The following is a 15,959-nucleotide window of genomic DNA, read 5'->3' as shown; positions in this document are numbered from 1 at the left end:
ATTCCTATCTAATCTTAAATGTTACCACCCTGAGAGACCTCTCCTGACCACTCAACGACAGTAGTGATCTAGTCACTCTCTAACGTAGCAGTCTTCTTGAATTTCTTATACTTACCACTACCTGACGTTTATTTTGTTATCACTTCTCTGTCCTACTAGAATGTAAGCTCTTTGAGAGCAGAGACCTTCTTGGTCAGGTTTATTACCATATCCAAAGAAACTCAGCAGGCAAACATTAAGAGAGTAAAAGTCATCCAGTCAAGTCTGACTGTTTGTGACCCCATGGACTGTAGCCCACCAGGCTCCTCTGTCCTTGGAATTCTCTAGGCAAGACTACTGGAGTAGGTATCCCTCCATGGGATCTTCCCAACACAGGGATGGAACCCAGGTCTCCTACATTGCAGGCCAATTCTTCACCATCTGAAAACCCAGTAAGAAGGCAAATGGTATTTGCTGAATAAACAGATAACTATTCCTCTTAATGATGTCTAACTTGGCAACCTCTAATATACTTTCCATTTAACAACAACAAAAATTTCATTAGGTATATGTGGTTTGTGGTAAAGAACTCTTTTTATGGCATACTGTAATAAAACACATAGCAACTGTCTGTCTGTGTGAGAAGTGTTAATCTATGCAACTACTTACCTTCACTGATACTAATAATTAAGAGTCTCCTGTTGGTTAATACTACTCTTCCTTAACCTAAGGTAAAGATGTTGGAAAGTACATATGGTCCAGGTCTGTCACCTTACCCAAAGCAGCACTTCTCTTCAATAACCTGATGGTGTTTTTGAATTCATAGGAAAGTTCTTTCACAGAGATGACAAGAATGCCTTTCGAAAGTGGTGCCCACTTCCCTTTTAGGAAATTGAGCAAGAGAGCACAGCAAGGTAACATTCTACATTTATCAAGCATATTTCTGGAACTAAGATCGACTTTTCCAACAGAGAATGACAGTACAGTTTTCAACTTTCTAAGAAATGTTTTATCTATGTTGGTGATTCTCAAGGTGTGGTGCCTATAACCAGCAGCTTCAGTATCACCTGAGAATTTCTTAGAAATTCAAATTCTCAGAACCTTACCTCAGATATATACTGTGTCAGAAAATCTGAAGGGAAGGCAGCAAACTCTTTAATAGTCCCTCTAGGTAATTCTGATGAACACTAAAGACAGAGGACCACTGGTACAGATTACTGTCTTTTCCATAAATGCTAGTCAAAATAGTAAAGAGAAAAAAGACCAGCTATTATAAGGAAGGAGACTTTGCCAGAATTTTTATATTATGCAGGATCAGTTCAGTTCAGTCACTCAGTCGTGTCCGACTCTTTGCGAACCCATGAATCGCAGCATGCCAGGCCTCCCTGTCCATCACCAACTCCCGGAGTTCACTCACACTCATGTCCATCAAGTCAGTGATGCCATCCAGCCATCTCATCCTGTCATCCCCTTCTCCTCCTGCCCACAATCCCTCCCAGCATCAGAGTCTTTTCCAATGAGTCAACTCTTCGCATGAGGTGGCCAAAGTATTGGAGTTTCAGCTTTAGCATCATTCCTTCCAAAGAAATCCCAGGGCTGATCTCCTTCAGAATGGACCGGTTGGATCTCCTTGCAGTCCAAGGGACTCTTAAGAGTCTTCTCCAACACCACAGTTCAAAAGCATCAATTCTTCGGTGCTCAGCCTTCTTTACAGTCCAACTTTCACATCCATACATGACCACAGGAAAAACCATAGCCTTGACTAGACGGACTTTAGTTGGCAAAGTAATGTCTCTGCTTTTGAATACGCTATCTAGGTTGGTCATAACTTTTCTTCCAAGGACTAAGTGTCTTTTAATTTCATGGCTGCAATCACCATCTGCAGTGATTTTGGAGCCCCCCAAAATAAAGTCTGACACTATTTCCACTGTTTCCCCATCTATTTCCCATGAAGTGATGGGACCGAATGCCATGATCTTCATTTTCTGAATGTTGAGCTTTAAGCCAACTTTTTTGCTCTCCTCCCTCACTTTCATCAAGAGGCTTTTTACTTCCTCTTCACTTTCTGCCATGAGGGTGGTGTCATCTGCATATCTGAGGTTACTGATATTTTTCCCGGCAATCTTGATTCCAGCTTGTGTTTCTTCCAATCCAGCGTTTCTCATGATGTACTCTGCATAGAAGTTAAATGAGCAGGGTGACAATATACAGCCTTGACATACTCCTTTTCCTATTTGAAACCAGTCTGTTCCATGTCCAGTTCTAACTGTTGCTTCCTGACCTGCATATAGGTTTCTCAAGAGGCAGGTCAGGTGGTCTAGTATTCCCATCTCTTTCAGAATTTTCCAGTTTATTGTGATCCACATAGTCAAAGGCTTTGGCGTTGTCAATAAAGCAAAAATAGATGTTTTTCTGGAACTCTCTTGCTTTTTCCATGATCCAGCGGATGTTGGCAATTTGATCTCTGGTTTCCCTGCCTTTTCTAAAACCACTTGAACATCAGGGAGTTCACGGTTCACGTATTGCTGAAGCCTGGCTTGGAGAATTTTGAGCATTACTTTACTAGCATGTGAGATGAGTGCAAGTGGGCGGTAGTTTGAGCATTCTTTGGCATTGCCTTTCTTTGGGTTTGGAATGAAATCTTTTCCAGTCCTGTGGCCACTGCTGAGTTTTCCAAATGTGCTGGCATATTGAGTGCAGCACTTTCACAGCATCATCTTTCAGGATATGAAATAGCTCTACTGGAATTCCATCACCTCCACTAGCTTTGTTCGTAATGATGCTTTCTAAGGCCCACTTGACTTCACATTGCAGGATACTGATAGACATTTATTTAAAAATTTAAGCATGCCATGCATACGATTATTTTTCCATGTTTTTTATCTTAGAAAACTATACAAAGGCATCAATACTTAAGGCATCAATCCCTCCTTCTCCTGGGATATGAATATCTTGCATGGTACAAGAATTATACTTTATAGAGATTTCATAAATACATAAGCCAGAAAACAGAAAGCTATCTTCTGTTTTTCACACAAGTAGTAAGTCATTTCATATCCAGATTAGAAAACAGAACTAAGATGAGGAAACAATATTTTGTGGCTGCTTAGAGAAATCTCATGTAAAACTGAAAGTTACATTTAAAAACAATAATAATATATGTAAATATGGATATGATCTTGAGGGCTTATACGTATAGAAACTTCAATTTGCTTAGTAAATGTCTTCTCAAATACCTTCATTCATTTTAAACATAAGAAAAACAACTCTGCACTTCTTTATCAATGTAGAGGATCAGAGGGACAAGTCTAACTTTAGCCAGTCTGGATAACAGATTTACATAAGAAAGACAAGGATCTTTTAAAAATTTAGGCTTAAAAACTCTAAATGATAGATTATCATAAGATAATTTAGAGCAAAATATGATGGAAAGGGACTAACCTTCAGATATAAAAACAAAACCAATATGAAAAAATATATATAGTCAATTAGTGTAAGATTCACATATTTTTATCTAACACATGATAACTTTTGTCCTTTTTCCTTTCTCCTGGCAATCATTCTTAAATGACTGAAAGACAGCATTGTCCAGAGGAAAGCATATTAGATTGAGAATCACTTAAGAATCTGAGCATCAAGAATTCAATTTATTCCAACACAGAAATGTTCAGAAAGAATTTTAAGTGTAAAAAAGAAGACTTGAATTGGCAAGGCTTTTTTAAGTATGCATTTTATTAGAAGACAAAACAGACAGCAAAGCTCTTTGCCAATTTGGACATAGTTATAACAAAAAGCAAGTAATGAATATTGAAAGGTAAATGATTTACACTTTTTCTCTGGTTCTTCAGAACCAAAGGCAATATTTCTGGGATGACTGGCCAGGACTAGTCAATTAAAGTGAGCTACTCTTCCTAGGTAATACAAAAAATACAGTTCCCTCTAAAGTCCCAGAGACAGCACTGAGTTCCAAGGGTAATGTAGCTTCTTGCTGTAAACAGCTGTTTTTTTTTTTTTTTAACGGATGAATTATTAGATAGAATTTTATTGACCCTCAAAATAAAAGAAAAAGTGTTTTCTGAGATTTCCCATATATACAGCTAGCATCGAATTCAGAGGCTAGGTGATCCACTGGCTCTGAGTCATCTCTTTGTGCCTAATAATTAGGAGCTCTTATTCTATGTGGTAATGCATCTGGGACATCTAACTAGTGTGTAGAAAATTTTAAACTGCATTTATCAGAATAATCATGCCACTACTTCATAACCGACAGCAGCTTTTACCCATGGGCTTCACTAAAGCATACAAGTGTTAATTAAGTTTTATACAATTATATTTCTTTTAAAATAAATGTGCAGAAAGGATCAAGCTATCTTTATACTTCCCAAGATACTGGAAATACATAAATGATTCCCCAAAGAATAACTACTATTTTTTCTTTTACTTGATTTTGAGAATATTCCACATATATGAATGAAATATTTAAGATTTCATGAAAATAAAATGTCTGTTTCATATTCACAGAGAGGAAACCAACTAATACAGGCCAACAGTTCTCAGCTCATGTCGTCCCTTACTTTGCAAGGTTATTTAAAATTATGTATTCCAGGAAGATGTATTTCACAGGTTGTAAGGTGCAAATTCTTTCCTATTATATCTGAAATAGGACTGTGTCTTAACAATCAATGGAGTCTTAAAACCACTATTGGCCATAAGCAGTCACAACTGTCAGGGATTACATACATGTGAACATCAGAACACAAATTTCAAACTTGGAACATGAATGTTCCTGGCGTTCGTGTTCCAACTTTGAAATAGAAAATCTTAAATGCAGCTAGAGTACTCCTTTAACTCCTCAGAACCAAGATTTCTGGGTTAAAAACAACTAACTTTACATATCAGTAACTGCAAAGTTGGCTTAAAAGCCTAATATCACTGGCATTTAGCTCTTTTATGTATTATTTTAAGAAGTGCTCCATCATAGTGCTCTTGACCACACAGAAAACAATACCCATGTGGAAAAACATGGCCCTCAGCAATGCAGAGCAAGTCATTTGGAATAATGTAAAAAGGTTTTAGGAATACTTAACCAATTGAGTTATAGTCCCTTTTTTGTATGTACCAATTGGATATAGAATTAAAATCTTTCTTTAGATAAATTTCAATGATCTAAGGGGGAGGGGGAAAAGTCTAAGGTATAGGAAAATTAGTATAAAATATCTAGTATTAAAAAACTTAATACACAGTCTTATATAAAATAATATTGTCTTATAACTCATGAAATATAATAAAATCTATGGGAATTTGCAGAAAACAAAAACATTTTTGCCAAATACCACTAAGAAAACCATTCTTTTGTAGTATTACCTGCAAACCGCAGCAGCCTACAGCATTCATTATGGACGCATTGTGAATAACTCTGTAAGGGATCCCCAGTTTCGTTGCTCTCAGAATAAGATCACTGTGTGTTGTAGCCCTATAGTGAGAAAAGATCAGGTTGGGTTAAATTAACAAAAACTGACTTTTTAAGACAGTAAATCTATAACATTTCATGAGCCCAAACAGTCAAGAAGAATCAGTCAAGGACACTGTTCTCCCTCAAATATTTCAAAGCACCTGCTTAATCTGTCATCTGGGAATTCTGGCAAGTGTATAAGTTTACACAGGCCCTGTACAATGTTAAATTATGCCTTTAACACTCTTAAAGCAGCCTTGGCAGCTACAGAAAAAAGGGAACTTTTAACTTGATCTTTTTATTCTGTTAATACCTGCAAAAGACATCTGTGGAATATTACTCAGCAACTGAACTTGAGAAGCAATTCTCAAATATTTTGACCTCTCTTATAATTTCTGTGACAAAGTTTCAAATTATAGCACAACTAGACTACTTGTTAATTTCTGCTCTATTTTGAAGACTTTGATTCTCGGGGTAAAGAGAGAATATGTGTAAACATAAATATGGATACTATGAAACTTAACCCCAAATCAATTTAGAACTGCATTATTAACAGCTTGTATCCCCCTTGATGAAAACTCCAGGCCCAACTGGGGAAAGCAACATTAGCATGTTTGAGAAACTACATACAAACAAGCAGAACCTGTCAACTGGTCAACGCATACCAAGTAGCAAGATCAAGGGCTTTTACCCCATGAGGCAGCCAGAAACAGATTAACAAATGCCCACCAGGGAAGTCTGTTTTTAATCACACACATAAAATGAAACAATAGCTACTATAAAAATAATCATTAATTTGACTTAGAATAAGCTTTTTTAAAAAATATAAATGTCCATTATAAAGAATGTTTTTAATATCCCTTTCAAACAGAATTTTACTAGTTAACACTAAGATAAGGGGAAATTAAATTAGTTACTTGGTGAGTTATTTAAATAGATGAGCAGAAAGAAAAACTGGTTTAGAATTATTCTTTTTCACAAGTTCATTTAAAATGACCAGATGTGGTTGGTATACTATGAAGATTTAATGACCTGGCAAAGTGATTTGATTTTGTGAAACTGCTACAAATGTGATTAAATGAGCTTCTCAGATTTCTGCTATGAAAAACTGTGATAAAACTGTTATTTTATTACCACAATTACCTAGATTATATTGCATCATTTAAAAAAAAGAAAAAAAACTGGAATGAACTACACGTTTAACACCCTCACACCAGGCATTCCTCAGTCTGTGGCTCATGAAAATATTTCATTATAGTAGACTGAGAAAGGCTGTGTGTGTGTGTGTGTGTGTATGTCTGTGTGGGTGTGTGCGTGCGGGTGCGTACATGCATATGTGTACTGCTGGGTGTAAGGACAAATCTATTACTATTTCTGGGCATGTGTGGCTCTATCCAAAACCAGTTTGAATATATAAGGCTGAGTATGTTTATTTTACATTTTACTTTATAATAACATTAATTTGCAGAATGGGAACAATCAAATGACTCATATTAAGGTACATAGGAGACAGGCAAAGAAAGGTAGATTTGTGTGTGTGTGTGTGTGTGTGTGTGTCCGTGCGTGCACATGCATGCCATGAAGGAAATGGCACACACCATAAAGATAAAAAATTATGTGCTCATTTATTATAAAATACATATAGTTACAGAGCACATTAAAATAGAGAATGGAATAAAAACAGAACTATCTTTAGAAAGAATCTGTTCAATGACAACCTTGTTCAACTGCTCTTTACGGGGATAGAAAGCTTAGCACTGTCATCTCTCACATGACTGAGTCAGATCTACTGATGCAGTATATTTTAAAGTCATTTACATTCTTTATGTGATTAACTTCCACATTGCTTTAAACTACCTAGATAAAAGGGCAAAGATGAGAACTACACCAACTGACTTAACTGACTTTCAAGTACCTTCTTCATGAATTTAAGATTACTGGAGATGGATGGTGCTGATAGATGCACAATGATGTGAATGTTCTTAACGCTACTGAACTGTCAAAAAATGCTTAAAATGATAAATTTTATAAATTTTTAAATATTTGAAAATTTTTAAAAAATTACAAAAAATAATTTAAGATTGAGTAAACAATTTCCTCTTCTTTTTGAATTTTTTATTCAAATAAGTAGAAAGGGGCTTAAACTTAAACACAGTACATTTTTTGGTCATATATAAGCAAGCATTTCAGTGCCTTGTTACATTTTGTATTCCATTCCTGGTTTATCCATTTAATTAATTTAAATTCAAATTTTTCAAGGCCCAATTAAAATTTATACCTTCCTTATCATCTTATCTCCAATGACTAATATATCTGAATAGTAATACAGTGGGTAAATGAAAAACAACTACAGTACAGTAAATACCACATAAATATGAATACAATGTTATATATGACTAGTCACTGACATGAGGGAAATTAATTCGCCAGAAGTTTAAAAAAAAAAAAAAAAAAGCATTTACTCCTGAATAGAACATGGGAAGATTCTTAGAAGAGGTGGCATCTAAGTTGGGTCTCAAAGAATCTATTATTTTACTAAATAGAAACTGGCAAGAACAGTCTGTTTTAAGGAAAAAGCATGAGCAAAGAAACAGAAAATGAATATTGTGAAACATTTACAAAATAGCTTGGTTCTACCACAGTCAAAAAGAGGAGCAGCCAATGGAAAAAGTAGATAAACTGTTAAAAGATTTAAGCCCATGAAGTCACTGAAGGATTCTGAGTAGCACAGCAGTACTTTCTCTGGGCCTCAGGTTTTTTCATTTAGACTGAAATTTCCCTTTCTCCCCAACTCCCCCCCATTCTACCTCACAATCTTCAACTGTTAAACCTGACCTTTGCCCAGCACCAACTCCTCCATACAGTCTTTAAATTACACAGACTTTTCTATCCTTGCCTTCTACTCAACATTTCAGCAGTACATCCAAGTTGACCACTCTTTTTTTTCTAAAACATTCTCTTTCCTTGGCTTCTGTTTTAGCCCAACTCTAACGGTTTTTATCTTCCTCTGCTCTTGAGAGATGATGAAATGCCAGAATCCTAGGGACTGACCCATTCTAGGTCTTCTTTTCTTGCTCTTATTCTTTCTTAGAGTAATTCCACCCATTCCTCTGTTTTTAAATATCTAGATATGGGTGGCTTTAAAAGTCATATAACCAGGATAGATTCTCCCCTGAGCTCCATTAGCAGGTATCATGAAAGCTAAAACGTTTCCAGGACCAATTCCTATCTCCCCCAGCCCTCTTCCTTGCTGGTTTTCATCATTTCAGAAAACGGCAGCATCAACTACTCAGTTACTAAAGCCAGAATACTTGAAGACTTACTTCTTTCCTTTCCTCATCTATTACATACATCTGAGCATTTTTTCCTTCTAAATTTTCCCCAATTTGTCTTTTTCTCTCTTGCACCAGGGCTACTTTGCCTCCCTAAACTCCATTCACCCACACATTTAGTGATCTTTTAAGAATGTCAATGAGATTGTGATTATTAGTTTCAGCAGAGATAAAATTATTTTGTGAAATTGTTATAAAAGTGTCTAAATGCTGACTTTCAATTTCTGTACTTATCTCATCATGGACTGGTAAGTTTATAGGCTGGTAACAGTCTGCAAATCTTACTTCAAATAGCATTGGTTTCCTGGACTTTGTCAATGACTGGATACCATTTGCAACCAATATAATAATGATACATAATCTCTAAAACCTCATATTGATATAAATTATTTTCCTTTTGACAGACACATGTACATGTAACTCCATTGTTTTGAAAAATATCCTTGATGGTGGGCTCAAAGTGACTTAATTGTCCTTATGTTCCTTAAATCTGTGACATAAATTTTGGGTCACCAGCTGGAGAAAAAGAATTGTTCTATTTGGCTTGACATTAGGGATTGATGATGCTTGACTAGACAAGTACAAGCCCATCTTTGCAGTAATGTGGGCAAGAACAGAGCTCCCAGTGGATATAAGAAATTGAAATCTGAGGCTTCATAAATGATAAATTCAAGGCAAGTAAAGTGACAGCAGTATCACTAAATAGCAGATGATTAAAAGGGGGCGGGAAGAGGGGGAGTCTAAGACAAAGCAAGCAGAAGACACTTGCACTTACCTGCAAAATAAATGGCATGAATGATTCTTGATAATGCAATATACTTATTTAATAACAATATACTACTTCATTATTTGATGTCCTAAGTGACTTTCTAAACAAAAGCAGAAGCAACGACATAAACTTGACACCTGATAACCAATGTAAGTGATACATGATGACATCTTTCCCAAGTAAATTTTCTTCATGAATCTCAAAGATAACCAATGTTTATAAGATTTGAGACAGAGCCTATGTAAACAGAGTCTCCTATCAGCACCTGGAAGACAAAGTTCTAAATATAATAATTCTTAATGATGAAAAAAGTAAATAAATTAAGTCAAAGTATCTGCTTTGACTTACCCAAATGGATCACCAACTACAAGGAATGCAACATCACTGATATCAGCATCCTTTAAAATATTATCTGCCTCCTGTTCCACTTCTTCTCTATCAGCAAGGATCAATTTTCTCTCATAAAACTCTTCCTATAAATTTAAATTCAATATAAAAATGAGATAGCAGGTGACCATTTCAACACACACACAAACACACATACACACTCTCTCACACACACAAAACAATCTTTGTCTGTGGCTGGTGCAAATCCTGGCAACCATCCAAACACTAATCCCTGAATACAACTCATCAATGAACTAGCACTCTGTATCATGCTGCAATTAAACTCTGTCTCTGGGGCTATCTTAATATCCCAAGAGGAGGTAGACCTCCTAACATCTGAGGCTTTTTGCATTTTAAATTAACCTCTAAATTTGGATCTAATAGACCAGGCCAAACATTGTAGTTTAAATAGAAAATATGTATGCATGAGCCTTACTTGCTTCAGAAACACAATACTACAGAATAAATATATTAAACAATAATATATGTTTATTTAACATATGTTTACCATACATATATGGTAGTTGGGTTTTATTAAATTTTCCTTGGGAAAATCTATGGGACCCTGATGAAAATAAAAGATAATTTCAATGAGAAATAGTAGAAAATTATGATTTAGTTGTTTACAAAACCAGCAATCATTCCTACATAATTGTAGGAAAGACTAATTTAAAACTGTACTTCCTAGTTTCTAGTAAAAAAAAAAAAGGCAGAGTTGCAGGAGAAAAAAAAGAATACTAAATATATAGGAAATCTCCATACAAACTACTTGTGAACAAATCCCCAGAAGTTCAACCCCAAAGCATAAACCCAAGAGGCTGACCTTAACTGGAATGGCAGCATGTAAGAGTGAGCTAGTGGTCATGGGGTAGTGGTTACAACCTATTATGCAAGATCACGAATCTTATAACTGATTTCCTGTGGAGTAATATATAACTCAAATACAGTAAAAGTGGATGCATAGATAAATAATAATATTTCTTACATGCTAATAAATTTATTTTAGTCATAAGGATTATATCATATGTCAAAAGTTATAAGATTGCTATAATGGAAAAGTATCAATTACTCATAATATTTGTCAAGCAAATGAATAAATCATTAAGCATTTGAAAATAAAGGCTAAATAGTTCCAAGTGATAATTATTTCCTAATACTTAACTACAATCAGTTTCTCAATTGTGAAAAAAGATCCTTTCCTTTTTATTGCACATCTTCTTAGAGGTAATGTTCCAGAAGTTCCCAATGACAATGTTTTCATGGATGAAAAATGTTTCATTTTCCCTCTAACCACATATCTTTTCTTAATCACTCATTTTATATACCTTATTTAATTCTGTCAGTCCAGTAAACTTAATAGTTGCAGAACATTTATAGTCACATATGTAAGAGAACACACATATGATTACTTAAAGCTGAAAGAAATGATGTTCTTTTCTGAACTTCTAAAATTTCTTAAAGATCAAGGAATCACATGTTACTAGCTTAATGCTGGCAGTAATCCAATCCAATCTTTTATAAATGACTTAACAACAGAAAATCCATTCTCTCCTCAAGACTTCTATCATGTTTACTCCATATTTATCACTTATCCTAACTCAAGAAATATTTCATTATCTAACTGAGACAACAGAATATTTTAAAAAATCCTCAAAGAGAAATACACATTAATACCTCAATATAATCAAATGGTTGATCCTCTTTAAAAAGAATGCTTAAAAAAGGGAAGAAACTACGAATTGCCAGTCCAGGTTCAATGCAGGATACAGGATGCTTGGGGCTGGTGCACTGGGATGACCCAGAGGGATGGTATTGGGAGGGAGGTGGGAGGGGGGTTCAGGATGGGGAACACATGTACACCCGTGGCAGATTCATGTTGATGTATGCCAAAACCAATACAATATTGTAAAGTAATTAACCTCCAATTAAAATAAATAAATTTAAATTTTAGAAAAGGGAAGAAACTGCTAAAGCAGAAATAGACAGGTACTACATTATTTTTAACATAACCATTTATTTATATATTTGTTCATTCACTCTTTTGAAAAATATTTATTGTGTACAACCTCCATGCCAAGCTCTATGCATGATGCTGGAAACAGTGTAGACATACACAACCCCTGCCCTAAGGAGCATAATATCTAGTGTCATATTCTTTTCCACCATGGTTTATCAAAGGATATTGACTATAGTTCACTTACTGCTGTACACTAAGACCTTACTGTTTATCCATTCTCTATCCCAAACTCTTAATCCATGCTTCCCTCACTTTCCATCCACCTTCCAGGCCCAGATTTTGACCCTATAAGTAATAACTGTTCAAACGTTTTTTGGGGAAAAATACTTTAAAAATCATAGCAACCAAAATTAACATTTAGCTAGCACTTAAATTCGCAAAGCAGTTTCAAATACACTAATAAATGATATAATCTTAACAGCCTTCCAACTGATTATTATGTCCATTTGACAAATGAAGGAATTGAGATATGGAGATGTTTGGAAATGTCTGTTAACTCCTATTTCTGAACACTTTTGTGCAGCCACTATGCTAAAATCCTGTAAGGCAGGCATTTCTGTCCTCTTTTTACAATGTAAGAAACAAAAGTTAAAGGGCTTGTCTAAGGTCACATGTTAACATGTGACAGAACAAAGACATAAAACCAGGCCTAGTTCTTTAAAACTGCTAACTTGTTATTTGTTTATATTCTCTAAGAAGATTTTAAGTTCATTCTAAAAGCCCCTGATCACTAATTAGAAAGGAATATTTCTATCATCTTGAGCTTGGAGACTGTGGCTTCATCCTATTAAATTGAAGCCAACAAATTAAAGCTGGTCATTAGACACACCTTTCCTTTCAAAGTATGGCTAATTCAAGTAGCAGTCCTTCTTCAGGTTTTAAAGTAACTGTGAGACCTTCAGAGTTCCATGGGCTGTTAATCTGAGAGGCCAGAAGACTGAAAATTCTCTAGGTTACCTTTTTCTTTGGAAGACTTGATAGACCAGACAATCCTAAAATCTTCTCCCTCCTCCTGTAATATATCCATCAGTTTTTGCATCTTAATCTACATTCTATTTGAAATTTGACAATGAACCTGAATCTGACCCCTCTTTCAAAATTTCCTGAGCCTTTAACCAAATCCAGCTAAATGTATGATACGCTAGCAAATTCTATGGTTACCAAGTTCCTGGCTCACTCAGCACATTCAAGCGTATGGGTATAAGCTTGACTGGGAACCGTCTATTTAAAGGTTAGATCTCTCTGGATAAGACACAGACAGAAAGGTGATTACCATTCCCAATGGAAATACTTCAAAGGGGAAAGCCTTCAGTTTGGCCCCTGAATACATAACCAACTCATTAAGGCTGTATTAGCACCTCATTTGCACTCAACTCAGAAAGGATTTTTTGGCTATCTCACGAAATAAGGGATTCTGATGACTATCCCCAGGAGTGTAAAATAACTTTCCTTTCCTATTTAATGGAGAAAGCTACACAATTAGACTTGTAAGAAAAAGCACCCTTTCATTTTCCAAGTCATATGGTTAGTGTATGATTGTCATTCTTGTACTCCTCAGATTCTTCATGAGAAGGGGATGTATTTTAAAGGGTTTGAACCAGGAGACCTGAAAAATTCGATTCAGCTTAGTGTAAAAAGAAAATCAGCTGTTAAATATCCGTCTTCCCAGGAGGCTAGAAAGCCTTAAGCACTTACCAGAATTTCTTTCCCTACAGTCAGGACTGACGTATAGGTTTCCAGATACACTCGACTGCAGCGTCTGACAACTTCCAGGCCCTTGACTGTGATGTCCTTAGCATCTCCCAGGCCCAAACCAATCATGTAAAGCATCTCAAATAACAGGGGGAGGGTGACTGCAGGAAGAAATGAATATGAAAATCAAGTGTCAGCTACACCAAGGATACCTAAAATCTAGTAATGAAAACGAAAACCAAAACAACACGGGGAGGGATGGCATGTCAGCGGGAGATTGAAGAACTTCCCACCTTTTAAATAAGGACTGGAGTGTTTTTAAATAGCCTTACCCGCTTTCTCTCTTATTACACAACGCTAGGAGCAGACAGTTACCCGCTGAGAAAACGACAGTTCAATTCCTGTCCTCCCCAAATTTCTGTCTGCCTCCGTTCCCCAGAAGTAGTTGCCAAAGCAGAGGATTTACCCAAAGAAAGGATCCACGCCGCCGGCCTCACCTACGATGCCGCAAAGCGCCTCCGCTTTACGGCATTTCACGACTAGCTGTAAGGGGTGGTTTCTGCAGGCTCCGGGCTGGGACACCCCGCATCCCACCGCCACTAAGGTTGACCCGCAGGGTGCTGGGGCTGGGAGGCGAAAGTTCACCCAGTCAGGGGAGTCCGACCGGTTCCCCGGCATGGACTTTGGGAAGGGACGAGGCCTGCCCACGATCCCCTAATTTTATAAACATCCCATCCTGGAACCAGGTAAGTGCAAGAGCTTTTCGCCAGCGAGGAAAACCAGCCGCGAGGTTGGACCAAGGAGCTCCACGCCTTCCTTCTCTCCTCCAGAAACACCAGAGGGTGGCGGGTGGAAGGGGATTCCCTAGTCTGCCCCGAGATAGCCCTAATGCACACATTCCCATCTTCGCCTTTTCTTTCGGCTGTAATTTAACCGGCTGCTTTCCTGTCGAGCTGTCATTTTGGCAAAATTGGTGATGAATGTTGGTTCTAATTTCCCAGCGGGGCCGTGATTCCTCGGGTTTGTCCTCGAAACCTTATTCTGGAGTGCCCCAAGGGGTGTGTGACTGGAATCTGCCTCAGTCATCGTCAGTTCGGGAAGCCCAGAACCCTCCTGTGCCTCGAGAAGTGACCTTTAAGAATGCTCACGGATTTCAGATCTCGCCACAACGCTTCCACAGGGGGAATTCTTAAAGTGGTTGGTTAAATGTAGTTCCAATGCCGAGATGACTGAATATGGCCTTCCTAAGGTCACTAATGACCTCATCCAAGTTAAAAAGACAGTTTCCATTGCATCTCAGCAGGCAATGTTGATTATTCAGAATTATCATTGTGTTTCTCTGACAATGCTTTTTTGCTCTATTCTGCTTCCTTTCGCCTTGGCTATATTTTCTCTCTGAATTTCATCCAGGCTTTGGCCTTCTCATTCTGTACACTCTTAATGTTTGGTTCTATCCACTGTCACTGTTAGATTCATTCCTCATACAATAAACAAAAGTAAATTCACTCATAGATGTAAGTGGAAAACTTCAAATTTCCGAGGGAAAACTGGAGAAAAAGATTTGTGACTTACTTAGGCAAAGATTTCTTAGGTGAAAAAACAGAAGTATGATAGAGAAAAGAAAAAAATAAATTGTACTTCAGCAAAATAAAAACGATGGTCTTCAGAAAATATTAAAGTCACACATTGGGAGGAAATATTTGCAAAGCATATATCCAATAAAGGACTTATGTTGAGAATATACAAAGAACTCTCAAAACATAATAGTAAGAAAACAGTTTTTAAAATGAGAAAAAATTAAATATGGTCACATCCCCGAAGAAGTTACATGAGTAACAAATACACATTTGAAAAGATGCCAAACATCATTAGACATTAGGGAAATTATTAAAAACCATTCCTACTATTGCACACCTATTAGAATGGCTACATTAAGAAACAAACAAAATCCGTAATATTCATTACCATGATTTCAGGTTATCTTTTATGTTTTGCAGACTCAAATTTTCACCTCTCATTCAGACCTCTTCCTTAGCATCCTGTATTTAACTTTTTTCTGGAAATCATCTGAGTAACCCAGAGGCATGTCAAATCTAACACATCCAAAGCTGAATCCATCAGCTTTCAACTTGGCTTTTCCTTCTGTACTGTCTGCTTTGATTGGAAGACATTACCATCTATAGACTCTTATCGAAGTCAGACACCTGGAAGTCACCTCACATTTTAATCTGACAATCTGCTGGTCTTTCTCAATAGAAACCATGGCTACCATCACAATCTTGATTTAGGTCCTCATTACTGCCATTCCTGCAGCTGGTCACCATGTCTCCT

At 36.6% G+C, this 15,959-nt stretch overlaps 1 protein-coding gene across 1 annotated transcript in view; it reads right to left on the bottom strand.

The window, feature by feature from the left end:
• The window catches only part of DPH5 (diphthamide biosynthesis 5), a 45,890-nt gene extending 31,822 nt beyond the window's left edge, over positions 1-14,068 (bottom strand). Inside the window, exons 1-4 of the mRNA XM_052637757.1 lie at positions 14,004-14,068; positions 13,632-13,789; positions 9,881-10,005; positions 5,344-5,452 (exon numbers count right to left, since the gene is read on the bottom strand). Of these exons, the coding sequence (XP_052493717.1) occupies positions 5,344-5,452; positions 9,881-10,005; positions 13,632-13,766 (369 nt within the window). The 5' untranslated portion in view covers positions 13,767-13,789; positions 14,004-14,068. The remainder of the gene's footprint in view (positions 1-5,343; positions 5,453-9,880; positions 10,006-13,631; positions 13,790-14,003) is intronic.
• Between the last annotated feature and the right edge of the window lie 1,891 nt (positions 14,069-15,959).

The sequence above is a fragment of the Budorcas taxicolor genome, chromosome 3 (assembly GCF_023091745.1).
Source record: "Budorcas taxicolor isolate Tak-1 chromosome 3, Takin1.1, whole genome shotgun sequence".
NCBI lineage: Eukaryota > Metazoa > Chordata > Mammalia > Artiodactyla > Bovidae > Budorcas > Budorcas taxicolor.
The sequence above is the reverse complement of the archived record's forward strand: the minus strand, read 5'-3'. Positions and strand labels throughout refer to the sequence as shown.